Source organism: Zygosaccharomyces rouxii (assembly GCF_000026365.1).
Source record: "Zygosaccharomyces rouxii strain CBS732 chromosome B complete sequence".
NCBI lineage: Eukaryota > Fungi > Ascomycota > Saccharomycetes > Saccharomycetales > Saccharomycetaceae > Zygosaccharomyces > Zygosaccharomyces rouxii.
The window spans coordinates 1,080,378-1,105,577 of record NC_012991.1 but is presented as its reverse complement, the minus strand read 5'-3'; the positions used below and the strand labels follow the sequence as shown (position 1 = coordinate 1,105,577).

General features: G+C 38.9%; 14 protein-coding genes across 14 annotated transcripts; 5 read left to right on the top strand and 9 right to left on the bottom strand.

The window, feature by feature from the left end:
• Positions 1-3: 3 nt before the first annotated feature.
• Positions 4-1,260, top strand: ATG17 (protein kinase regulatory subunit ATG17; the record flags this gene model as incomplete). Its single annotated transcript, XM_002495489.1, has 1 exon — positions 4-1,260. One exon carries the CDS (start codon positions 4-6, stop codon positions 1,258-1,260), a length of 1,257 nt encoding a protein of 418 aa, XP_002495534.1.
• Positions 1,261-1,305: 45 nt separating this feature from the next.
• On the bottom strand, positions 1,306-2,670 carry MST1 (threonine--tRNA ligase MST1; the record flags this gene model as incomplete). The annotated part of the gene is made up of 1 exon (XM_002495488.1): positions 1,306-2,670. The coding sequence occupies one exon, from the start codon at positions 2,668-2,670 to the stop codon at positions 1,306-1,308; it is 1,365 nt and encodes a 454-aa protein (XP_002495533.1).
• Positions 2,671-2,869: 199 nt separating this feature from the next.
• Positions 2,870-3,889, bottom strand: SDS22 (type 1 protein phosphatase-activating protein SDS22; the record flags this gene model as incomplete). Its single annotated transcript, XM_002495487.1, has 1 exon — positions 2,870-3,889. The coding sequence occupies one exon, from the start codon at positions 3,887-3,889 to the stop codon at positions 2,870-2,872; it is 1,020 nt and encodes a 339-aa protein (XP_002495532.1).
• A 296-nt stretch (positions 3,890-4,185) lies between these two features.
• ACP1 (acyl carrier protein) lies at positions 4,186-4,563 on the bottom strand (the record flags this gene model as incomplete). The annotated part of the gene is made up of 1 exon (XM_002495486.1): positions 4,186-4,563. The coding sequence occupies one exon, from the start codon at positions 4,561-4,563 to the stop codon at positions 4,186-4,188; it is 378 nt and encodes a 125-aa protein (XP_002495531.1).
• Positions 4,564-4,787: 224 nt separating this feature from the next.
• DCK1 (guanine nucleotide exchange factor DCK1) lies at positions 4,788-10,493 on the bottom strand (the record flags this gene model as incomplete). Its single annotated transcript, XM_002495485.1, has 1 exon — positions 4,788-10,493. The coding sequence occupies one exon, from the start codon at positions 10,491-10,493 to the stop codon at positions 4,788-4,790; it is 5,706 nt and encodes a 1,901-aa protein (XP_002495530.1).
• A 278-nt stretch (positions 10,494-10,771) lies between these two features.
• On the bottom strand, positions 10,772-11,365 carry ZYRO0B13508g (CinA family protein; the record flags this gene model as incomplete). Its single annotated transcript, XM_002495484.1, has 1 exon — positions 10,772-11,365. The coding sequence occupies one exon, from the start codon at positions 11,363-11,365 to the stop codon at positions 10,772-10,774; it is 594 nt and encodes a 197-aa protein (XP_002495529.1).
• A 205-nt stretch (positions 11,366-11,570) lies between these two features.
• On the top strand, positions 11,571-11,984 carry RPN13 (proteasome regulatory particle lid subunit RPN13; the record flags this gene model as incomplete). The annotated part of the gene is made up of 1 exon (XM_002495483.1): positions 11,571-11,984. One exon carries the CDS (start codon positions 11,571-11,573, stop codon positions 11,982-11,984), a length of 414 nt encoding a protein of 137 aa, XP_002495528.1.
• Positions 11,985-12,049: 65 nt separating this feature from the next.
• URA4 (dihydroorotase) lies at positions 12,050-13,168 on the bottom strand (the record flags this gene model as incomplete). The annotated part of the gene is made up of 1 exon (XM_002495482.1): positions 12,050-13,168. One exon carries the CDS (start codon positions 13,166-13,168, stop codon positions 12,050-12,052), a length of 1,119 nt encoding a protein of 372 aa, XP_002495527.1.
• A 155-nt stretch (positions 13,169-13,323) lies between these two features.
• On the top strand, positions 13,324-14,985 carry DPH2 (2-(3-amino-3-carboxypropyl)histidine synthase; the record flags this gene model as incomplete). Its single annotated transcript, XM_002495481.1, has 1 exon — positions 13,324-14,985. The coding sequence occupies one exon, from the start codon at positions 13,324-13,326 to the stop codon at positions 14,983-14,985; it is 1,662 nt and encodes a 553-aa protein (XP_002495526.1).
• A 132-nt stretch (positions 14,986-15,117) lies between these two features.
• Positions 15,118-15,716, top strand: CNB1 (calcineurin regulatory subunit B; the record flags this gene model as incomplete). Its single annotated transcript, XM_002495480.1, has 2 exons — positions 15,118-15,169; positions 15,241-15,716. 2 exons carry the CDS (start codon positions 15,118-15,120, stop codon positions 15,714-15,716), a joined length of 528 nt encoding a protein of 175 aa, XP_002495525.1.
• Positions 15,717-15,741: 25 nt separating this feature from the next.
• DAL5 (allantoate permease) lies at positions 15,742-17,355 on the bottom strand (the record flags this gene model as incomplete). The annotated part of the gene is made up of 1 exon (XM_002495479.1): positions 15,742-17,355. One exon carries the CDS (start codon positions 17,353-17,355, stop codon positions 15,742-15,744), a length of 1,614 nt encoding a protein of 537 aa, XP_002495524.1.
• Positions 17,356-17,732: 377 nt separating this feature from the next.
• SUC2 (beta-fructofuranosidase SUC2) lies at positions 17,733-19,313 on the bottom strand (the record flags this gene model as incomplete). Its single annotated transcript, XM_002495478.1, has 1 exon — positions 17,733-19,313. The coding sequence occupies one exon, from the start codon at positions 19,311-19,313 to the stop codon at positions 17,733-17,735; it is 1,581 nt and encodes a 526-aa protein (XP_002495523.1).
• A 130-nt stretch (positions 19,314-19,443) lies between these two features.
• ZYRO0B13354g (RNA helicase) lies at positions 19,444-23,706 on the bottom strand (the record flags this gene model as incomplete). Its single annotated transcript, XM_002495477.1, has 1 exon — positions 19,444-23,706. The coding sequence occupies one exon, from the start codon at positions 23,704-23,706 to the stop codon at positions 19,444-19,446; it is 4,263 nt and encodes a 1,420-aa protein (XP_002495522.1).
• Positions 23,707-23,925: 219 nt separating this feature from the next.
• On the top strand, positions 23,926-25,101 carry CDC73 (Cdc73p; the record flags this gene model as incomplete). The annotated part of the gene is made up of 1 exon (XM_002495476.1): positions 23,926-25,101. One exon carries the CDS (start codon positions 23,926-23,928, stop codon positions 25,099-25,101), a length of 1,176 nt encoding a protein of 391 aa, XP_002495521.1.
• Between the last annotated feature and the right edge of the window lie 99 nt (positions 25,102-25,200).

The window sequence follows — 25,200 nt, the reverse complement described above, 5'->3', positions numbered from 1 at the left end:
ATCATGAGTAATGAGGTTACTGATATATTTGTATCTAATGCCAGGAATTTTTTGGTAGAAGCACAAGTTCTTTGTGAAGAAGCTAGCATGAGGATTGTGGGTGCTAAGGGAGAACTTTCAAAATGGCAACAAGACGTCTCAAAATTAAGGTTTATGATTAGTTGTCTCAAGAGTCAAGGTGATTTCCTTTATAAGAACGTTTTAAAGGTTGGAATTGGTGAAAATTTGATTAAAACTGAATGGTCCCAAGTGATGTTGGTGGATCTTATTAAGACGATGAAATACTGGCAGGACCAGATTTCAGCTAGAGTAGCTCAACTAAACAATATCAATAACGTTTTAGTAAGTGGGAATGATACAAATGATGATCAATTAAACCTGGGAGATTTTATACCAAAGGAAAATACACATATCTTGGACGAAAGATTAAAGGAAATACCAATAATTAAACAGCAGATTGAAAACATCACATCCCAATACCATAATATGACCAAGAAAGTTGGAGAGCAACTGATCTTTACGAGAATCAAAACAGTGGAAGCTACATTTAATAAAAATTTGGGATCTGAAAGTCTAGAAAATAAAACATTAAGCATTGAACTTCCAGAGGAAATGGATAATTTAGAGCATGAGCTAGTGGAATATATCAATTCTTTAACTGATCATTTTGATAAATGCAAATTATTACAATCTAAAAAGTTAGAGGGACCCAGTTATCAGGAATTATTAAAGGTGGTTACAAAGGACAATGGAGAATTGGGATCCATCTTGGAAACATTAAAAGATACCATCCGTGACGTGGATCAAGTTCTTGAAAACTTCAAAAACTTGCTAGAGAGGAAAACTATCGATAAGGTTAATTTACACAGTCAGATAAACAAATTGATTAATGAGTTTCATAAGCATCAGGAATATTTGATGATTTTCAAGGATATATCAGAGCTGATCTCTACATTCAAGGAATCTTGTTTGCAAGAAGTAAAACTCACCAAAGAGTTATGTGAATTTTATCAAAATTTTAAAACGAGTTATTATAACCTTTTAGATGAAGTTGAACGTAGACGTTCTGTTGCCCAAGAAATGACAATAGTTCTACAAGAATCTCAACAGAAATTGCACGCATTACATACTCAGGACCAAAAAGCCCGGGAAGGCTTTCTCAGTGAAAATGCTAACTATCTGCCCGAGACTATTTGGCCTGGTAAGATCGATGATTTGACGCCGTTATATTCATTAGATTACACGATTAAAGATATATGAATACTATTTACAATGGGAATAAAGTGAAAAAGTAAAAAGAGATGATCATTTATAGTGTTTTTCCAATTCACGGAATTTGTTAAAAATTTCATCATCTGTCAAATGTTCCAACTGTCGATCTTCTCTTGTTCTAATAGCATATCTACCGGTTTCCACTTCCTTATCACCAATAATGATTAGATAGGAATAATTCTTCATGAGAGCATCCTTAATTCTATAGCCGACAGGTTCTGGTCTTTCGTCTAAATCTGCATTGAAATGGAATGAGTTCAAGGGAATTGGATCTGTAGAATTTTCGTTTCCTTGACCTCTCAATTTAAGGAAAAGATCTTTACATGCGTCTACTTGTCCCTGACGCTTGGTGTTTACGGGAATGATCATTGCCTGTCTGGGATTCAACCAAAATGGCCATTTACCATGGTTAGAATCTATTAAAATTGCCATAAATCTCTCCACTGACCCAAATACAGCTCTATGGATCATAATGGGTCTTTTATAGGTATTATCACGGTCCTTATATTTAAGATCAAATCTTTCAGGTAATTGAAAATCTAATTGAATGGTAGCCACTTGGTGATACTTACCAGTATGATCAGTGACCTTAATATCAATCTTCGGTCCATAAAACGCACCATCTGCCTCATTTAATTCCCATGGTTTGCCAAATTTATTCAAGATATTTTTTAGTACAGTTTCTGCATAATCCCAGACTTTGACATCCCCAATGAAGTGTTCAGGTCTTGTCGATAACTCTAAAGTGTACACTTCATTGGCCAATTCTGGGCTTAAAGGGAAAACTTTTGTATAACACATATCAACCAATTTTAAACATTTTGCAATTTCACTTTCCACTTGATCCGGCGTACAAAAGATGTGACCATCATCTTGATGAAATTTACGGACTCTAGTCAATCCTGAAAGTGCTCCAGATGCTTCATTCCTATGCAATGGCGAAAAATCAGAAAGTCTTAGTGGCAGTTCGCTATAAGATCTATCGAACCTTTTGAAAACCATACAATGACCAGGGCAGTTCATTGGTTTTAGTCCATATTCTTCCTTCGAAGTATCATGACCTTCTACCCGAAACATGTCCTCCTTATAGTTGTCCCAGTGGCCAGATTGTTCCCATAATGATTTTCTATATATCAATGGTGTCACCACTTCTTTGAATCCATATTTGAACTGCTGCTGTAATTTCATGAATTGAATCAACTTATTGAAGATTTTCGTACCATTTGGAAGGAAGAAGATGGAGCCTGGTGAAATTGGATCTGTAATGAATAGTTTCTGCCTGTTGGAAACCTCGTGAGATGCGTCTGCACTCGAGCCTGGAGGTTTCTTGGCGATTTTTGAAAGGTTACTAGCAAATCTCGCTGAAACCCTTGCGAAAGTACGCTCACCGGACAACATGGAGGCTCTTGTTTCAGCTTCCCTTCGAGGTTTTTTGTCAATGGGTCCTGTAGTTCAACCAAGTTTTCACATCTGTTTAACAAGGCGAAATAAGAAGGCAACGACACACTGACACTTCCAAGACGAAAACAAATAATTAATATATATGTATATATATTAAATACTTAAAAATTATCTTCAAAATCTTGGTATATAAACATTATCCTCTAATATACGTGGCATCAATCTTTTGTAAAGACGGACCCAAATTCATTACTAACTTTCTCCTGTATGAAGTTTCATTCTTTAATTGAATTGGGTTCCCCTCTAGATAGACAGTGTCTAATTCTGGTAGTTTACCCAGTTCTTCGCCGATGGATTCAAAGGATTGATCGATTTTATTAAACGATGCCCAAAAATCCGTCAAATGTACCAAATGTTTCATATTTTCCACTTTAGTAATGGCATTTGAAGTGATGTCGATGATGGTCAATTTTTTGTTATTTTCCAGGCCTTCAATTTTGGTCAGGTAATTGTGGGATAAATACAATTCCTCTAAATTTTCCAATCCTTCTAAACCCTCAATTTTTTTCAATCTATTAGATTGAATAGAGAGAACTCTTAGATTTTTTAAATGGTGTAAATTAATCAATTTTGGAATTGAATTTTTACCCAACCAAATTTCCTGTAAATTCTCCAACCCTTTGAAAGAATCAGGTTCGATTTCACGAATTTCATTACCACCTAATTCCAAATTCTTTAAATTCTTCAATGTCGATAAGTTTTCAATTTTCGATATTTTATTTTGAACAAAATACAAGTTCTGTAGATTCACCAAATTGTCCAAATTCTTGATATGTTTGATCTTGTTGAAGGAAAGATCTAGATTTTCCAAATTTACAAACTTGTTGATATTTTTTGAGATGTGTTTGATTCGATTATCGTAGAAATCTAAATCCCTAATCGTTTCAACGGGTAATGAATCCACTTCACTGATACTTTCTATCAAATTCTGTCTGAGGCACAATTGAACTAGCTTTTTAAATCTGTAAAGTTTCAAGTCTTCCATTGCTTCAATCTTCAAATGAACTAGATCTATTACCTCCGTATCGTCTGGTAAATCGTCTGTCAACTCGGAATCAGCACCTATATACTCTTCATGAGTATCAGGTATCACTTCCATTGGTAACGAAGGTTCATTACCACCTTGTGGATCGTTTATCTGATTACTATCACTCATTATACGTCGTACTCTTTTGCCTCTTTTGTCTCTATGCTCAGTTGTTGTTTGTAGTATGTATGTGAATTGTACAAAGTACCTGACATATTGCCTCCCCTACTGAAAGAAAACCTTAATTACATAAACATTTGGTGTATTATATCAAAGAATTCACATAGCTACTGGATACTGTATACTCTTATGTATATAATATATATATACATATACTAGTGGAATGTAAAACAAACATTGCATTGCATTAGATACATTTGGGAAAGAATTTACAAGACTAAGCAAACAGATTAGTTTTTTTAAAATTATTCAGATTCAGGATGGTTTGCAATCCATTCTACAGTATCTTCAACACCCTTTAGTTCATCCGCCACTTTATCAGGGAATTGGATATCAAAATCCTCTTCAATAGCAACTAAAAGTTCCACAGTATCAAGGGAATCTAAACCTAGATCCTTATGGAAAAGAGTCTTTGAGCTAATATCAGCAGATGCATTTGTTCTATCAAATGCCTTGATCACATCAACGACTCTTTGAGTGATTTCATTTCTGTCAGTAGTAGCAGAATAGAAACGAATTGGTGATACCATCATTTGTGGCATTAAAATGCTATTTCTAACGGGTAAAGTCATTCTAGCATTTTTAGCGACAGCAGCACATGGACGAAAAACTGATTTAAACATGATGAAAGGTATTAGAGCACCTGGTAAGCTTAGTATAATGACGATTCTTTGATGTGATGCTTAACTTATAGAGTTAAATAACCTTTGACAAATTGTATTCGCATGTTGAAAAGACAGTAAGAAAATCATCGTTCGTAGTGATAATAATATAGATTCTAACATCTTACATATTGAGATATTGAAATATTTGGGAATGAAATATTCTAAGGCGCCTTAGTAGCATCTCACCATTTTTGAGGGGATTTTTTCCTGAATCCATTTGCTGATGGGCTGCTGTTGGAGGTCCATGTTAACCTAGAAGACGCTATGGATTTGATTTGTATATCACTTCCAGCGTCTGATGCTTCGTCATTGTAATCCATCCGAGATTCGTTCACAGAGTCCACAAATGGATTACTTTTAGAACGGTATGACGAGGCGCTTGGTGATTGGGTACTAATAACGCTGGCAGTTTCGCAATTGATGCTGTTGCTCTTAATCTCTGGGGAGAAATTTTTTTTGAAAAGTTGTACCAACATGTTATGAGAGTCTCTCAATTGCTCTGACGGTAGCATATCCCTGTGAACGTTTAGGCAGTGTGCTAGAACTAGAGCTAGATCACTAAACGCCTTGGTGAGACTGTTCAGATCAGCAGTGGTAGATTGAGATGCGTGCGGTTCTTCGAGAAATTCTCTGTATTGGGTCATACCACCGTTGACAGGAGCATCAATCGTACCCGAAAGATTTCTAGACAGTTCGTTAAACCATACGCCTTGATCATCTTGACCTCTGACTACTCTATAACACATATCGGACAACCCACTAAGTTCCTGTACTTTAATACGTAGGGATCTGAGGGCGTTTTCCAATGGTGATAACTTAGTCTTTCTCACATTACGAACTTCAGAACGATTCATTAATGTGGGGAAAGTTGATACAGTCTCATAAGTGTATTCGTCAACCCAAAGATCAGTGACACTAGTACCACCTGGTAGCTTTCTCGAACTGGAAAATGTCTTCATGTTCCTGTTTTCAATGTATAGCCATGTTTTGTAATTAAATTTGCTTTTCTTATCTTTATTGCTTTGGAATTCGTTTGACATTTCAAATTGAGGTTCCACACTGGATACGTGCATGAACTTACCCATTTTGGGTTTCATGGTTAATTCCTCTAATTCTTCGAATTTTTGTATGATAGAAGAACCATGGTGCATTTTTAAAAGTCTATTGCACATGCTTGTGATATGCTCAAAGGGCATACCTTCGAAGATGAACATCTTATTTCTCAATGATATAGGGAATCCCAATCCAGCAAAGGTAACTTTGAAAAAGGAAGGTACCAACCTATCTACGGTTTGCATGCTAGTGTAAAGGCTCGAAATCTCATTGTGAACAAATGCCAACCCACTTAAATCGTAATTGATTTGATCATAAGCATTGGTCAAATCTTTGTAGAGAGATAAGGCCTTCTCTAATTTCAAACCTTTGGTAAAATTATTAGCAGCCTCTTTGTACAAGTATTCTTTCCTTTCAAATGATGATTGTTCTCTCATAGGTGGATGAGAAACGGCAGGTAACCAATCATTTGGATTCCAATCAAATGTATTGGCCAACAACTCTAAACTTAATGCAGCTTGCACATAGTCTTTTTTCTTTGTAGACTGAATGAAAAGATGGTAAATCATCTTGTGGTAAAGGTCTGGGCTATTTGCATCCATCAGATATCCAAACATTTCCATGTGAACGGCGGTCCGATCATCGTCAAATTCTTCGTCGTCAGGAATCTTATCCACATCTGCAATAAGTTGCAAAAAGGTGAATACTTCGTCACTAGCAATTAGAAGGGAGTTGTAGCTTTTATCCTGAGGGCTCACATGAATAGTGTACAACAAACTCAATTTCAACTTGTTTAACTCTTCATCAGTTAGTCGTAATCTACCGGAATTGTAGTAATTGTACAATTCAGGAAGAGTGGCATCTAAAATTGGCTTCAACGCACCATATTCCATCCAAACGTTGATCATAGCATGCCATAAAATTCTAGTACTAACCACGACAGCACGATAGTGGTCATGAGCCCCAAATAATATCATTTCACTAATCAATGATGCATTATCTTGAAGAAGTGCTAATTGGTTGATACCAATCCTACCAAACCCAAAACGTTTAGCGCATACTTGATTATACTCTGAATCCGCGATGGAGTTCCATCCAAAATTTAGTAGTTCAGCAGCACGTTTATTGCAATCACCAGTGATTAAATATACCGCCTTTCTAGGTAAAATTGCCATTTTTATTAAAAATGTAGTTTTGTGGTTGGCGACCATGCAGACTGACTTCAAATATGCGGACCACACTTTCAAATCGTTTTTATCAACAGGACCTCCAATATTTTCCCTTACCATACAATCTTTGTACATGGCTAACAAAGTCATCAAACTTCTCATAATCATAGCAGATATACCTAGCCACCTCTTAGATGGGAAAAACCCACCCTTCAATGCAATTCCCACAACATGGTACAAGGTGAAAACATCCAATGCAGATATATTTTGTGAGAAATATTTCGATTGAAGCTCCTTACCCTTACACTCTTCGAGTACCTCACTAAAGGATGGGTTAGGTCCATATAACTTTTCCGCCGTCTTAAGAATCTCACAAACTATTGTTATGATTTCAAGAAGTGGTTCTACAACGACTTCCTTCTTAATCAAAGAATCCATTGACTGTATGGTAACCGGTAATGTTATGGGGAACAATTCTGTGAAAGTGATCTTTGGTTTGAACATATTGTTATCTAGACAATATTTTCTAGCACTCAAGAATACTTTGCACAAGGTAGGTAATAATCTTAAAATGTTCCTTTGGAGCATTCTATCACGAGCATTTTCCACAATTGTTAGGAGAACACCATGTGCCAATCTTGCTGGATTCATTTGGATGATTTCCACAGCATATGGTTGTAAAGTCCAATCAATACATTTGGTGAGGAAGATCAACCTTAATCTTTGAGTAACACCGGTTACAAAAAGATAATCATGTAGTGAAAGGTGAACTAAAATACGACGAAGCAGTGAAAATTTTGCATTTGCATATTTCTCTTGTTTTGCAGTTAATTTCTTGGACCCAAATTCCAAATTATCTTCTTTATTTCTACAACTTTGCATTAATGCTAAAGTAAATTGCACTATTTCTTCAGGGGGATAGTACAACATTAGGAAATCTAACCAAAGATCATATTGTTCTAAAAGTGAAGTCTGATCGTTAATTGTTTTATCTGAAGTATCTGTCATATATTCACAGATTTGTGAAAAGAACCCTTCAAAGGATTCCTTCCATTTGGCATCCATTCCTCTTGAGAACACCACTGATAACATCAGTAAATACACAGAGTTACGTGCAACGGCACTCCCAACGGCATCCCAAGTGTCATGACCTTTAGAAAATACTTTTGCCATGTTCTCTAAGATGACACATCCAACATTTGGAGAGACGCTTGATGTTCTTAATAATTTTTTGTAAAACTTGTTAAAGCTGTACCTGAAGCTATCATTATGAGTAAGAATCTTATCGATAAAATCAACGAAGCTAGCAAATGTTTTGGAACAAAGTTCTTCAGGAAATTGCTTCCTTCTAGAAATTTCAAAAAGGTAGAATAAATCAGCAAAATTTTGTAAAACTTTGGCAAAATACTTTTGAAGTTGATCTAAACTGACTGTTTTCAAACCAGCAAAGGCATTTTGACAATCTTGTTGGAATGCAACATTATCAGATTTGTAGTACGATTGAACGTTCAAGAATTTTTGTAACCTAGGGTCCATGTTATATTTGTAACCGAAGTACTCTGAGTAAACCTCTAAATTCAGTAATGGTTCCTTTTCTGGATTCAGTAATTGAATATTAGAGAATTTCTTGTACTCCACAATACGATTGTGCTTCTTAATGGGTAGATGAGTTTTAGCCATGAGTACACCGTTTAGATATGCAGAAACCTTAATAATTTCATCATCTCTCATGTTTTCCAATCCATGTATTCTAACAGAATCACCAATGGATTCATCTGGTTCCACTGAAACGAATTGCCATCTGTAAAAAAGTGCTTCGTTAGCAGTTCTACTAAAGAAAACACCTCTATTATTGGAAGAAATTTGAATAGTAATGTTTTTAACATTCGTTGCACTTGCTGGAATGGAAGGGAATGATACTTTACCTAATTGCAAATAAATCCTTTCCCTTGCCTGTGAGATAATATCGTAAAAATGAGTAGGAACCGATTTAATGGCAGCGTTGGATGTTCCTATAGATCTTTGAGCTGCATTTTTACCACTAATCTCCTTCACAGAAACAGATAACGAGGTGGCTCTCCGATTAACAGCAACACCCTCCAATGAATTCGATAAAATTTTATCTGTAAGAACACCCCAACCGGTTTCACTGTTACTACTATTGTTATTACCCTCTGATGTAGATGATTGCATTTCATCGTCTGTTGGTCTCTTGTGGTAAGATCCGAACAAATAAACCTTAAATTTGTAGGAGTTGCCTGTTGGTGTAAAAGAGTTGTTATATTTGGCGAAAACTCTAGATATATCTACCGCACCTGCAGCCACTCCTCTAGTTACAACTCCCAGACTTGCACCACTTGTCTGTGCACTAAATGGAATGAAAGGTGGGGTTTGAGGGACCTTTGCATCGGAATCTGGTTCCAAAGTATTAATTGCTATTCTTTCTGTAAGAACTACAACCAAATAAATGTTACTCCTTTGAATCTTTGAATCTGGAATATTTTTGAAAAGAGCGGCGGAAATATTGTTTAAACTCAATATATGTTCTGAATCGATATTAACAGTAAAAGGTTCAGTTAACACTTCTTTCTTTGTGCTTAGATACATTGATGCTGTTAAGTTGTCAAACATTGGGTTCCCAATACTTGCATCACTGGTAACATCATTAACATCGACCATAATATGAGATTGACTTGAATTGAAAAGCGGATTGGGTGGGACATCTAGATTGTAGATATCTCTGCTAGCCACTGGGAAATTCTTACATAATCCTTGTAACATCGTAGTAACCATTAATTCCTGTACACTACTTGTATCATACGATAAAAGCTGACCAGTATCCACATCACGACCAAAAACACTTTCATAGCCAGCAGAATCTGATTTTTGAGGATTAAATGTAAAGGCATTTTGATCGTTTCCACCATTAGATTGATTTGATTTACCCCTACTTGATATCAATTTACTAATATTGGTTAAAAGCGCGCTTGCTGATCTAATAACTTTCGTGCGTTCAGTCTGCGTAAGTAGACTAAACCTCAACCTTAGTGTTAATGAATCCAACTGATGATAAAGACTAATCATATTACGGAAAACTTCGAATTCACCCAAGGAATACATTCTGTAGATATGAGATGATAATAACCCTTGTGCCGCGCTGAATTCATCAACAAGACTGCTCTCTTGATGTCTGAAGAACGGAAATGGTGGTCTGGACGGTTTGTCATGTGGTTCATCCCTATCAGTATACTTCTTTGAAGATCCACTTTCATATAGTGAAGGTGCTGAACAATCCGAATCCACATCAGCTTCAAAATCCTTTGCTTGTGGTAATTTTAAAAAAGGAGTTGGTGGGATCAGTAAATTAGTACTAAACCTAACGAACCTGCGAGGCACTACAACCAATTTACTCCCCACCTGTGGAATACCATCCATTAGTGAAATGTAGGATTCCGGCAAAGGAACCCAGCATAAGTAAGCCCTTAACCACTTACCATCCTTTGTAGTCTCAAAAACGTACAGTTCATCACCCGCATACAGGTTCAAGATGTGATCACTGACAGTAACCAGTTCAGGATGTTTTTTCAAAGGCAAGAAGGATTTAATAACTATTGCTCTTTGTAGACCCTGTGTGGGCACCCACTTAAATTCGTTCGAACCAACCATCGACCACGACCGCACAGATGTGAACGAAGGATCTTCAGAATTTGGAAAGGCTAGGAAACTCTACGCCTTGATTCAAACTATGACTAACAGCCAGCTTTTCTCTAACGCTTCAACTTCCCATGGTGAAAAATTCTTGAAGCCCCGATGACCATCACGGAAAACGATCTGTTACTATGGTCATTAAAACATGGCGAATCATCACAACCAACCGAGGACATATAAATTATAACCAGTAGTCGCTCTTATTAATTTTGATCGACTAATTCTCAGATATTAAGTTATTCCTCGGTAGGATTGCTGCCTTTTGAATCAGGTTCAGGTTCACTCGATTTCGATCTCTTGCTTCTATGTTGTTCTGGATCCCTCTGACGGGCTTCTAACTCCTGCAATAGGAATTCGAGACCTTTAATTGCAAACTGCTGCATGTTATAGCGACGGTCACCACTACCTGTGCTATAATTTTGACATAAATCTCTGTGGGGGCCTGAGATTCCAAAATAAACCATACCAGTCTTGTTGGTAGCTTCTGGATTGTTGGGCATCAGAGATGCGTAACCAGTTTCACTCAAACTGTAGGTGCTCCCCAATTCTAGCCTTAAATTCCTTGCTAATCGCAGCGCAACGTTATCACTGGGGCCTGTGTAGTTTTCAATATCCTCTGAATTCCATCCGCTTAGCTTCAACCTAGATTTTAAACTGTAGACTAGAGTACCACCGTCAAACCATTCAGATGCCCCCGTTACAGACACTAGGTAGCTTGAAAGTAGTCCTCCGCAGGCGGCTTCGGTAACTGCAACGGTTTCATGTCTGCTCTTTAGAATCTCTGATATACGGTTGACTAGTGCCTCTGCTCTTTTCGGTGGGAAATCCATGATTCTGAACCTTTATAATTGCTAGCAAATCTTTCCAGTAGCTCAATGTGTCTCTTGGGGCTTTGTTTTATCCCTTCTTTTCAATATTGGTTACGATAGTTAGAGGTTTAGTCAAACCCTTTAAACGTCGTTACACCGAATTTTTTATAGGTGGCAATACAAGAACCACAGCTAAAGATCAGAGCAGTATAAAATAGTCCTAAATATGTCTACTCAAGGGTTTAAGTTGAGGGCAGGCTTTTGTGAATATGATCCAGAATCCAAGATTTGTACTCCTGTGCCCTGTCAGGGAGAAATAGAGGTTAAACCTAATGAAGAAGAAGAGATGGGATTTTGGGACTTCCAATGGAGACCAGTTGAAAAACCTGTAGGTAAAGAATTGAATACAATTTCTTTGATATTAATTCCTGGTGAGACTCTTTGGGTCCCTGTTACCTCGTGTAAGAACGGTAGAATATTCGCATTGGTATTCTCATCTAATGAAAGGTACCTGTTTTGGCTACAAGACAAGAATCCAGCATCTTTGAAACTAAATGAATTGAATGATAAAGAGCGTAAAGTTTATGACAAAATGACCAAAGTTCTAAATGCGGATGAAGACGTCGAAATGAAGGATTGATTGTTTGATGTGTACCATAATATATATGCGTTATATATACATATATATATAATTTATAATAGAATTTATTTACATTGCCATTCGACTTTCCAGTTTAGTTCCTGTCCTGCTTGGAAAGGTGCTACTTGTATTCCGTTGTCATTCGTAATAGTATCAGGCACGACTTGTGGATCTTTATACAAGATGGCTTCATCTTGGGACTGCAATTGGTCCCTTGATAACTGGTAAAAATTCCATGAATTTTGGGATAAAAATCCTGACAATTTGTCAATAGCACCATGTTGTTCGAATATTTGTGCCACATATGGTAGCGCTAAGGATTGGGTATAGACACCTGCACATACACCAATGTGTCTTGCCTTGTTACCAATAGGATGAGGTGCAGAATCTGAGCCAAAGAAGAACCACGGTTTACCAGAGATAGCAGCTTCCACGAGAGCTCTTTGATCAGATGGCAATTTAGCCACTGGCTTACAGAAGTTAATTGGATTGCCTGCCCAATCGTCAATGGTCAAATAAAGATGGTGTGCAGTAATTGTTGCGGCTACTTTGATATCTTCAGGGTTCTTGACATTTGCATTCAATTCATTAACGGTATCGACAGCGGCCTTAGTGGTGCAATGCTCGAGAATAATCTTGAGATTAGGGAAATCATGATGTAGTTTTTTCAATGCTGGCAAAAAGGATTCTTCCGCATTGAGAACATGGATATCTTCTTCACCTTTACTCACAGATGGTTTTTCACCATGAAGATTTAACACTAAACCTTCCTCCTCCATGGCTTGGAAAATCGGGTAAAAATTGCTGAAATCATTAGGATCCACACCTGCACTGGAATTTGTCGTTACACCAGCTGGGTAGCACTTAACACCTCTGATAGCACTTTGAGATGCTGCTTCATGGATCAGTTCTGGTGTCAGTTGAGGTGAGAGGTAAAAACTCATGAGGAATGTGGTTTTGGGAGCCAACTTCTGCAGTTTTTGTTTGTAATGCACTACTCGATCCAATGTAGTGATTGGAGGTTGTAAATTAGGCATAATGTAGGCTACAGAGATACCGCCCTCTCTAACAGTAGGAGTAACCAGATCACACATGGCACCATCTCTCAGGTGCACATGCATATCACACGTAATACCAAGGTTAATCTTTTGGCTCATTTTCTTAAGAACTTGACCTATTCTCATGTATATCAATGATGAGGACTAGCGGTGAGTTGTAAATAGTCGTTATAGCGTTGATAATTTTTCAAGCGATGAGATGCTCATCGCAGCATTTGACGACAGAAATACATAGTAACGAAGAATCCAACTGAAGAAAAACGTTCTTGGATCCTTCTATTATGTCTGAATCAGGTGCTGGTGACGCTACTGTAGCACCCGTACTGTCTACAGTGGCGGATGACGATGTTTTTGTACTACAAAAGTACGAAACTTTGGAGAAAGAGAGGTTATTCTACTTGGGCCCTCGATGTAAAGATGATCTTTCCGGGAGCATTGATGAGTACTATGCACTGGATGAGATTGCACAGCAGTTGAAACGTCATGCAGACTGGAGGAAAATTACCCTTCAGTTCCCAGATTCGCTGGTGCATGATTCAAGCTTGGTGACTCAATTACTACAGGATAAATTCCGTGATGATGACAGACAGTTTTGGGTGGTAGCTGATACTGCCTATAGTGCCTGCTGCGTTGATGAAGTAGCATCAGAACACGTTAGTGCAGATGTGGTGGTTCATTTTGGAGACGCATGTTTGAATGCCGTACAGACTTTGCCTGTGGTGTATTCCTTTGGCAGACCACAACTGGATTTATCTCATGTGGTTAATCGATTCAAAGAGCAGTACGAAAAAGATGATAAAGTGTGTCTCATGGCCAATGCTCCATATACAAGACACATTAGAGCACTTTATGACGAATTGAAATCAGAATATCCAAATCTAATATATGCGCAGATCAATAAGAATTTATTGGAACATAATTGTACCATAGTCGGTCATAACAGTGAAGCAGACGCTCAACGTGAGCCTATCTTTAGCCTAGGTAATCGCGTTTTGCTGGCTGATGACGCAGTGGAGCCCATCAGCAGCAAACCAATGGACGCAGGCTACCACCTTTTCTACATTAACATTCCCCAAGATCCACATCTACTGTTTCTGACGACCCAGTTCCAATCTGTGAAATTGTATGATCCCAAAAATGCAGATATCAGTCAAGGTCCCTTTCCCTCTTTGATGAAACGTTACAAGTACATGCATATTGCCAGAACCGCAGGATGTATTGGTATTTTAGTCAACACACTGTCATTGAGAAACACTAAAGAAACTATCAATGCCCTCATTGAGCTCATTAGAAGTAATGACAAAAAGCATTATTTATTCGTGGTTGGTAAACCCAATGTAGCCAAATTGGCTAATTTTGAGCCAGTCGACATCTGGTGCGTCTTGGGCTGTGGTCAGGGTGGTATTATCCTGGATCAGTACAATGAATTTTACAAACCTATAATTACACCATATGAGTTAACATTGGCGCTCAACGAAGAAGTAACATGGACAGGTAACTGGGTCGTCGATTTTAAGCAAGTGCTGAACGACATTGGAAAGCAGATTGAGCAATCAGATACCAATGCTGACAGTAATGGTGGTGTTGATTCTGATGAAGATAAACCAGAATTCGACTTAGTGACCGGTAAATCCGTCTCTACTTCAAGGCCGCTACGACAACTTCGTCATTTGGAATTAGAAGCTGCGGATGGCTCCTCCAATAACGATAGCTCTACATCTTCATCACAGGGACTGACCCAAAGATCGACGAATGGTGGGGTCATTATCAAGGGAACTGTTTCTACATCTGCCGGCTATTTGCAGAACCGAGCATGGTCGGGATTGGGTAGCGACTTCCAAGGACAAGAAGATTTTGATGAGGATGGTGCGACAGTAGAAGAAGGTCGCTCAGGCATTGCATCTAAATACGAATCTGACCTTCAGAAGGCCAAGCGTAGTTAATCACCTCTGTGCACGTGACTATACACGCTGTTCCTTTAACATTCATCAGAAGGTATTAGACACGAACATTAAAGTTAAACTGACTTAAAGCTCAACTAATTATCTACATTATCAAAGAATAAGACTTCAAAGATGGGTGCAGCACCTTCAAAAGTGATTGATAACCTTCTGGAAGATACTAACTGTATGTATTTATGTGATTTATTGTATATAACTTTTAGACTTGGGATACTAACCATAGAGTTCTGAAAATAGTCGACAGAGATGAGATTGAAAGATTGAGGAAGCGGTTTATGAAACTGGATAGGGACAGTTCGGGATCGATTGATAAGGATGAATTCATGATGATTCCCGGTGTTTCCGCTAACCCACTTGCGAGTCGGATAATGGAAGTGTTTGATGCAGATAACAGTGGGGGTGTCGATTTCCAAGAATTTATTTCAGGTCTATCTATCTTCAGTGGACGTGGTGGTAAAGATGAGAAGTTGAAGTTTGCCTTCAAAATCTACGATATCGATAAAGATGGTTACATCTCTAATGGTGAACTTTTCATCGTTTTAAAGGTTATGGTTGGTAACAATTTAGACGATGAACAGTTGCAACAAATTGTAGATAGAACTGTCATGGAGAATGATATTGACGGTGATGGTCTCTTGTCGTTTGAAGAGTTTAAGAGCGCCATCGAAACTACCGAAGTCGCTAAGAGTTTGACATTACAGTACGACATATAGTAACATATATAAACTTTGTTTTATTTTATAGGGTGTATCTAAAGTTTGGATTTTCAAAATCAGTTAAATCTGCAAATGCTGTAGAGTCGAATGGTTCATGAGCATGCTCAGCAGCCCATTTATCACGTCTCTTATTTTCAGTCAAGTTGACGAAAAATAGAGCTGCCAAGATGAACAACATTGCCGCATAACAAACAACCATGGATACTTTAGCACCATGGTAGTCTGGTGCTTGTGAAGGAATGAAAGTTTGAGGTCCTGCAATGTTAGAGGCAGCGTATGTAGCCATGCAAATTGATGAAACTGTCCATTTCTTTGTAAAACCAGTGACGTTGGCGCTAATGTTAGAAAGAACACAAATGAACGACACGGGTGCAATGTTCAACAAATAAGCACCGGCCAGCCTAGCGTTCTTGTTGTTGTTTACAAAACCCAGCATGCAAACACCGACTAACGTTATAACCGTAGAAAACATGGCCCAGACTAGTTTGCATCTGAGGACCTTTATAGACTTGACTGTAGCCCACATTGCCAAGACACCAAAGAGAGGACAGCCTATGAATTCAACTGCACCATATGGCATATTCATCAAGAATGTCTGCTTTGTAGAGTACTGGAAGTCTTCCTTGAATAGAATGGTCATAAAATTTGTGACACCACCATTAGGAATATTAGAACTGATGCTGAATAAGAAAATGAGCCATGTTCTTACATCTTTGAGTGCTTCCCAAACCTGGTGTGTTTTAATTTTATGATTACCAAATCCCTGTTGGTTTGTCTTAATTCTATCCACCACCATCAGTTTTTCCCTTTCACTGAGGAAAATGGCCTTTGTTGGTTCATCGGGAATCCAAAATGCAATTAGGAATCCAATGAAAATTGTCATACACCCTGTAATTACAAATAACAGGCGCCATGCTTTTATCGTGTACGATTCGCTGTGTACATACACACCGTAAGCGATTCCCGATAACCATAGCTGACCAAACCCGTTCATACCGAACCAAAAGCAAATTCTGGTGAACTGTTCCTCTTGTTTCCAATATTGTGATGTTATAATGGTAAAGCAAGGTGTTACCATACTCTCAGCACACCCCAATAGAACTCTTAGTAGGATAAATGTGGGATATCTTACGGTGGGGGCAGCATGTAGGCAAAGGAGTAATCCCCAGACAATTACGAATGCTGATAGCATCTTGGCCAGTTTTTTAGTCTTTTGAAATATGATTTGACCCGGTCCTAAATTGAATAATAAGTATCCAAAATAAAAGGCGGATCCCACCCAGGAGTATTGATCGCCTTGCATCTTCAAATCTTCACGCAACCCCATGACTGCTGCGGAGGATGTAGTAACTTTATCCATAAATTGCGTAGCATATAGCAAGCACATCAATGGGAACATGCACAGATCTATTTTCCAGACCAATTTTCTATCTTCTTCCGGTGTAGCCACGATTTGTTTTGCATCTTCCAAGTAATCCATAGCATCATCAACACCACCAATCTTGACTACTTTACCATGAGGAGAAATAACCGTGTCCAGCACATGTCCCTTCTCAGGGTCTTCGACGCTGCGTATCTCTTCGACGACTCCTTCCTTTCTGATGGAGTCTTCAGTGCTTTCTCTCGTCTTAGTCATTGTGTTAATGCCTTGAACAACTTGGGAAGGTTATACATAGTCCACCAAAAATCCTCAATAAATTCACTATAGCCATTCTTCCTTTATATCTTGCTATATGCAGGGACTGATAAACGGGATTCGATATCCTCGGTGTTTTCACCTCTAAGATCGCCGAAGGCTCGACAACGCTATCTTGGGGAAACTTTTAATGTTGCAAAATTCGCCAATGATAACAAATCAATGGTCATGTACGTAATCCAGGGACCCCTGACACCAATTCGATGTGTAAGTTGACCGCGTTAACCTTGCAATATCTTGTTCATCTTCATTCCTGCGGCAACAATATTGAAGAATGTGTGTATCACTATAATAGTTCCGCAAACGCTATTTTCTAATCAATAGGTTTTAGAAGGTGATTTGATTGCCAATTCTGTGAAACGGAGTTCTTTGATCTTAAAGACATCGTTTACAGATGATTCCATATGAACCCACCTGATGGGACGGTTCTCCAAATAGAAAAATGTATAGGTAGCTGCGAGGGCTCCGTCGTTAAAGTAGAGTTCGAGAATGTTGCGGTCGAGGATGCCGTGAACTTTATAGATCGATGTACCTTGAAAAGTCCTGTAAGGTGTTAAATCAGCAGATAGATTTCTCGTGAAAAGAGGATTCGTTTCGGTGAAATGTGAACCGGTGTTTCCTCTATCCAAGAAGAATGCACTGCTGTTAGCTTCGAACCCTAGCGACAAAAATTGGTTTGAAGTTTCTTGATCCTTTAAAAACATAGTGATACCACAAAAATCTGCCTTTGGTACCAACTTATCTTGTACTGACCATTCCCATGTGAACTCTAGTAGACCTTCACCTTGGTCTAAATTGATGTTCAAACCATGGTTGGGCAATAAGGGTGCATCCGGCGTTAAACTCTTGGGAGGTGCCAAATTCACTAGACTGTCCTGATCCCATAAGGGAGCGCTGAACAAATTGATCTCGGAGTACTCCGGTGTAATTTGTAACTTTTGTAAGTGTAGTTTCCTCAGCATGGTCAAGCATGATCTGTATTGGGAAGTAGGAGTTTGATTCGTATACTGCCAATTAGATGCCCATGCCATACCGATTACATCCTTGTCGTTTGGTGTATTGTAAAAGGTCTGGAATGCATAGAAATCCTTGCCCAAATCCATGAGCCTTACTTGATTGTCCCTTGGTTGGAACACTTTACCATCGAATTCACCAATGAAATACTCTGTAGCGGACCCACCTTGTGGGGCTCCTGGATTGATTGAGATGTAGAGCACCCAATTGTCCTTGGTATCTTTAACCTCCTGGCCATTCGCATCCAACAGCGGTACCTTAATAAGCCCGGGACACTCGTACTGCAAACCTTTAAAACCTCTAACGGCGAAACCGGATTCGTACTGCCAATGAATCAAATCTTTAGATGAATAGATGGAAATTTCAAACTTCTGTGATAATGCCACTACCATAATCCATCTTCCAGTCTCTTTGTGCCAAATTACTTTGGGATCTCTGAAGTTAGAGTTGTTAATATCTAAAACTGGGTTGTGGGCGTAATCTTTGAAGCTGTACCCCCCATCCATTGAATAACTAATCATTTGACGCTGAATTCCATCGGCATCTTGAGTCCAAATGGCAACCACTCGTTGTCTGGGGTCCGTTGATTCATCAAACAGCTCACTAGTGTTTCGGTTATCCACAACCACGGAACCAGAGAATACACCACCGTCGCTATCTGGAGGTACAATTGCCAAACCTTTATAATCCCAGATAATCGCATCCTTGGAAACTGAATGGCCCCAACAAATGGGTTGTTTCCAGACAGTGGAATCTGGATTGTGTTGGAAGTAACAATGCCATAATTCATCTTTGGCATCGTACCAGAGACCATTGGGATCATTTAACCAGCCATGAGGTGGTGTTAAATGAACTAGTGGATGTTCTAAATCTTGTAATCCCATTGGGTCTGTGTCTGTTGATGTATAATTGCTTGCTTTCTCTATAGGAGTTCTTACTGGGGTGTTACATGTAGCTTTGTGAGTCCGAGAAGATTTACGAAGATCTACACTATATAGATAATAGAAATCAACTCTATTCTAACGTAATCACTTTTTCCACTAATTTGAGAACAGTGTTGGATGTATCATTATTCTCAAGTGCCTTATCCCCATATTTGGGATTTTCCAGCTTGTCTCTTATAGCTTGATCTAAAAGCGTTCTTAGTTCTTTAATGAGTACACCATTCTTACACCAGGTCCTTATGGGTAGCCACTGGTCTAATACAATTCCTGGAGAATGCTGGCTACCGTTAACTTCATAGCTGAGAGGACCACCGAATAGTAATAATGACAACGTCGAAGTAGGAGTGATTTCTCGAAGAAATAGTTTGGTAGTCACTTGAGATGAATTGAAAATGACGAAGGGAAATTTGGAAACTGTTGTTGAGGTAAAAGATTTCTTTACGGAAGCTTCATCCACCTCATCTAACGTTGTTACCTCTTGAGAGTTGCTAGAGCCATTAGAAGTAAATAGAACTGATGATGGATGGATGAAAGCTCTCTTAGCCGGTAGTGGTATTTCCCCTGTTGGACCCTCCCTTAATGCATCGATATACTCATCGTTTCTAATCCAATACTTGATGGCCTTGGCTTCAGGATCTTTTTCGATGGCACCTACACTAGTAGTCATGTATTTTGGATCTGGCAATTGAACTCTTGCGACATGTGGGTAAAATGCACCTGTAAGCACTGCCTTGAGAACGGCGACATTGCCACTGTTCCTGTTCAAATATACATTTGTTTTTTGGTCCTCCTTAAAAGGTATGAATCCAACATCCTTCAAAATAGAATAAAACTGAGTACGAGACGACATGATATCTCTCACTTTGTTATAGGACAGGCAGTGTTCCTTCAGGAATTGATTCTTGGCACTACCACCTTGTAGCTGCAAATATTGACGAAGAATTTCTGCCATTGCTAAGAGATCACCTCTAGGTTCGTATTTCTGTAATAGTGCCTTGATTTTGTCTCTCAGATTGAAGTCATTAATAAATGGTGCACCAATGCTTAAGATAGATGCTAATAAGATACCAACGTCTGTTACACCAAATATAATGCTGTAAATCAATAACTTACCATGCTTACTGTCCATCACCGGCATCATACTGATAAATTTACCGAGTTCTGTCAGAGAATCGTCGTATTCATTCAATAGTCCAACTGTCGTTAGCATAGCACTTGCTCTTTCAAGGGTTTTCAAAGGTGGTGGGTCTAATCCAGTGGCCAAAAATTTCTTCACATCCTTGATTCCCATAGATTTTACAGAAAGGTATAGCGATTCTAGAGATACCCTTTTAATCTCTGGGATGGGCATGGGGATCATATCCTCCTGGTATAACCTTTTAGAGAATAGCTTATAAGAAATACCTTCACGAACTCTACCAGCACGACCCCTACGTTGATTTGCTTCGGCCTTAGAGATAAAAGTTTCTGTCAATCTTGTTGTATTGTCATTAGGGTTGTATACCATTGTCTTAGCTCTACCTGTATCGATGGTAGCAACACAGTCACTGATAGTGATAGACGTTTCTGCAATGTTGGTGGAAACCACTACCTTACGTTTGGAGCCATAGCTTTTAAATACCCTCTTCTGATCCTCAGGAGTCAAGGCAGAGTGTAGCGGTAAAACTACCAAACCATTACCACCATCGTCCTGTTCAAGCATACGACAGCACCTGTTGATTTCGGCAACACCTGGCAAAAATACAATTATAGATCCATCGTTTGCCTGAGAATCTAGTTGTTGGTCTACGTGTTTTACTACCTCACAGATCAGGTCATAATTGATTTGACCAGATCTAAAAAACTTGGAGTCTGCGGTGGGCCTAATGTACTCTTCCCTGTCCTTCTCATCGTAATCCAAATATCTTTGGAATTTATCTGATCTGATCTTAAAGTCCACCATATCTAAGATATCATCTAAATAATAGTCCTTAATGGGGAAAGTACGACCTTCAATGTGACAAGTACCAAGACCTTGGAAAAATTCTTTGAAAACATCTACATTCACTGTAGCACTCATTAGGACAATCTTTAGCCCAGAAATTCTACCCATTAAATTCTTTAAAAGGACCACAATTAAATCAGTGTCTACGGATCTCTCGTGGACTTCATCAATGACCAATATGGAATCTTTTAAGAAAGATGCATCTGTCTGTAAAATACGAACTAGCACACCAGTAGTCATAAATCTAATCCTGGTTTTGTTAGTTGCCTTGTTTACACCTCTGATCACATAACCTACTTCATCACCACATTTTACACATCGTTCGTCAGAGACACGTTCTGCCAAACCAATGGCAGAAATTCTTCTGGGTTGCGTACAAATAATTTTAGTATTACCAAAATCGTTTTTTTCTGCTTGTAAAGTGTCCAGTAGGAATTGTACCACTTGAGTAGATTTACCAGAACCAGTCTCACCTGTTACCAAAGTCACATCATGGCTCTTGACCAGATCTACAATCAGCTTTTGCCTCTTCCACGCAGGAAGATTAGCTCTTGTGTCGAGCATGGCTTTATATTGTAAAGTGGAAATTCTCTGTGAATATTCTCGTTTGAGTGCAGCAATTTCTTGATCATTCAGAGAATTCTGAGTACGCTTCTTGCCAAACTTTTTGGAATTCTCATTGGAATCTGCGTAACTTTCTTTTTTGCTATTTGAAGATGCCAATAACTCTCTTTCTGAAAGAAGGGGCCCTGGGTTCTCGATAATTTCCTTCAAATGATCTTGCAACCACAGGTATAAGTGGAACACTAGCATGTCGCCGAGTAAGTTCGAATCCGCGACATATTGCATCAGATTTTGTAAAATCTTTAGCTTGATATAATTGGGTAATTTGTAATTTCTATCAAATGTAGAGACTATGACACCAGGGAGAACAGATGGATAATGGCTAGTTCTGTAAACCTTAAGCTTTAGCTTAAAATCCTTTATCAAGTCGACCGTATAACAAGAATCTGGTTTTAGAATTTGTACCGATTCAGGATACATGCTCTGTAAACCTTCTAATTCTTGATTCCAAGTCTCTAAAGATTCTTTCTCGGAAGTAAGAGGCCCCACAGTTGATTCTAGTTGTGGCACAATGTTGGCGGTTAACTTTCCTGCTGCTTCATTTTCATCCATGTTACAGCTCTCCAGGACGAATGCAGCCTCCTCCTTAGAGATACCACTTTCAGCTAGTCTATCAACCTTGTTTCTTACTTCCAACGGCATGGATGAGATCTCAACCATATTCTTCGAGTCCTCCTTTCTCTTGTGGAAATAGGGCGGCAGATCATCCTCTGGCAAGTGGAAAAGAAGGAAAGAAAGAGGATCTTTGTAGACTAGAGCTTCTTCCACATGCGGTGGTCTAAATTGTAACGATAGCAATTTCTCCCTAAGTGCATCTCTATTGGAAGATTTTGCATCTGTAGTCTTAACTCTCTTGTTACTCCAATTGATATGTAGTTTAATAGAAGATTCGATCTTCTGTCTAAGAGATTCTTCGAAATCCACAAACGCTGCATTGTCCCAGGCCTTTCTGGGGAAAGATATGTTCGTATTTCTATTCGCAGAGCCAGCAGCAACAGTAGAAGATTGAGGTTTCTTTTTCGTGGTATCCTTCTCTGGTTTAGCGCTCTTCGAACCCAAAGAAGTTAACACAGTAGTAGTCTGCTCCTTAGCTGCCTGTCTGTTTTTTGCTTCATGATCCTTAGCTTTCTGTTCTCTCTGCTTCTGTTCCTCTATAAGTGTCTTGAATGGATCTATATCGAATAACTTTTGAGCCTTTGACGGATTTTCCTTCATCAAAGACTTACGACAATCATCCAAGTCGTACCATAGTTTCTTGTGATTTGGTGGTAGCATCATGTGCAAATTGGTATTGTATGAAATTCTGTATAATGCTACTGTAGCGGCCAAGTGTCTTGCTTCCATTGGAGTCTCCTGCGGTACTTGTGCTCCCTTACCACTCACTTTATCATAAGTAGGATCATTCATCCTAACTGTTAGAACTTCCTTTGACTTAGGATCTGTGCAGGAAAGAACCGCTATGGCTAACATTCCCTTGTCGCCTATTTTCTTCATTTCATAGTCCACTTTATTCCACTTCCTCCTCTGACACGTCTCATGCAGCAGTGTATGTGGTAGTTTACCAGTCCAGCTTGACGTCGAAGTCACTTTGGTCCTGTTGACTTGTCTCTTTGCCTTTTCATCTTCAGAAAGTTCTTCTTTCTTTCCCTTACCTTTCTTCTTACCTACAGGAGCCGTTTCGGCGGGAGGTGGGCTTTTACTCGATGCCTTACCCTTTTTACCCATGATTATTGGAAATAAATTGGTCTCGGGACTTCAAAGCTAACGAATTATGCTCTAATGCGAGTTTTATTGGATAACTTCTAACTATGCATTAGCTTATTTTCTTGAAATGGTTGGATGCGATGAGCTGTTGAAAAAAAAAAATTCAGCACTATAAACCTTTAAACATCATTAAAACTGAAGACATACGGTCAATAGGAGTTACAATTGAGTGTTGTCGATATGTCTTCGTTATTGTTAAGAGTTAGAAAACATTTAAAATCTGGGGATAAGTTTTCCCTGCTCAAGGAGGATGGCAATGAAGCTTCAGACGTGGTGGCAGCAAAAACTGTTTCGTTCCAACCCAAGGGAAATTCAGAAGGTGACGATAAGGAGTCACTAGATGAACTTACTGAATTCGAATTGGAAGGTCAAAAAGTACCATTGAGAGCTATTATCCAGTGTTGGTTGCATAGGGATTCGAGTGCAGCAGATTATTTGGCAGATTGTCAAGCTAAACAACTGATTAACATTTCATTTCTGCAGAGAACAGATCTATTGAATTGGTTATCAGGTGAATCAGAAACATCGCAGTATGTAACACCTGCGGTAGAAGTTAAGGATCATGCCTTAGAGTCTGGAGAGCAGAAAGATTCGCGATTGGAAAATCCCCATGGTGGAGAAGAACAAGCGGCCAACGGCCATGATGTTGCTTTACAGAATGACCCCGAACTACTTCAAATATTATCCCATGAAAGGCCATTATTAGACCATAACACCTCACTTCGTGGTAACAAATTGATAAACTACGGGTATTTGGTCAAAGATGCAGAGTTAAAACTTGTGCAATCGATCAAGGCATCGCTTAAATCTAAAAAGTCTGTACAAAATGGACATGGACAAGTTCACAAACCTCATGGTTCTTCGAAACCCGCACAACGTAAAGATCCGATCATTTTAATACCTTCAGCTGCATCTTCGGTTTTCACCATGGCAAACATAAAACAGTTTTTGGAAAATTCACAATACGTCAATCCTCGAGAATTGCCAGGATCGCAGTCTGATTTAGTTACAGTGGAAAAGAGCTTGGATCGTTTATCGAAGCCGGTTAGATTTTTAATCGTTAACAACACGAGGATGTTTACAAAGCCGGAATATTGGGATAGAGTGGTTGCAGTTTTCACCATGGGACATACATGGCAATTTAACAACTACCAGTGGAATACACCAGCTGAATTGTTCCAGCATTGCAAAGGGTATTATTTCCATTTTGCAGGTGATGCTGTCCCTAGACACGTACAACAGTGGAATGTTCAGAGAGTGGAATTGGATAAGAGCAAAAGATTCAGGGATATAGAAGTTGCCAGATTCTTTTGGGGCAGTATTGAAAGGGAATTGATAGCAAGAGGTTATCGATAGATATTCCATTTGCACCGACAGTGGATTTATGGCGCGCAATTAGGATGGTGATGGTTTGGAAAATCTGCAGGGTATTTACACAGTGACCTCTATCGCCCA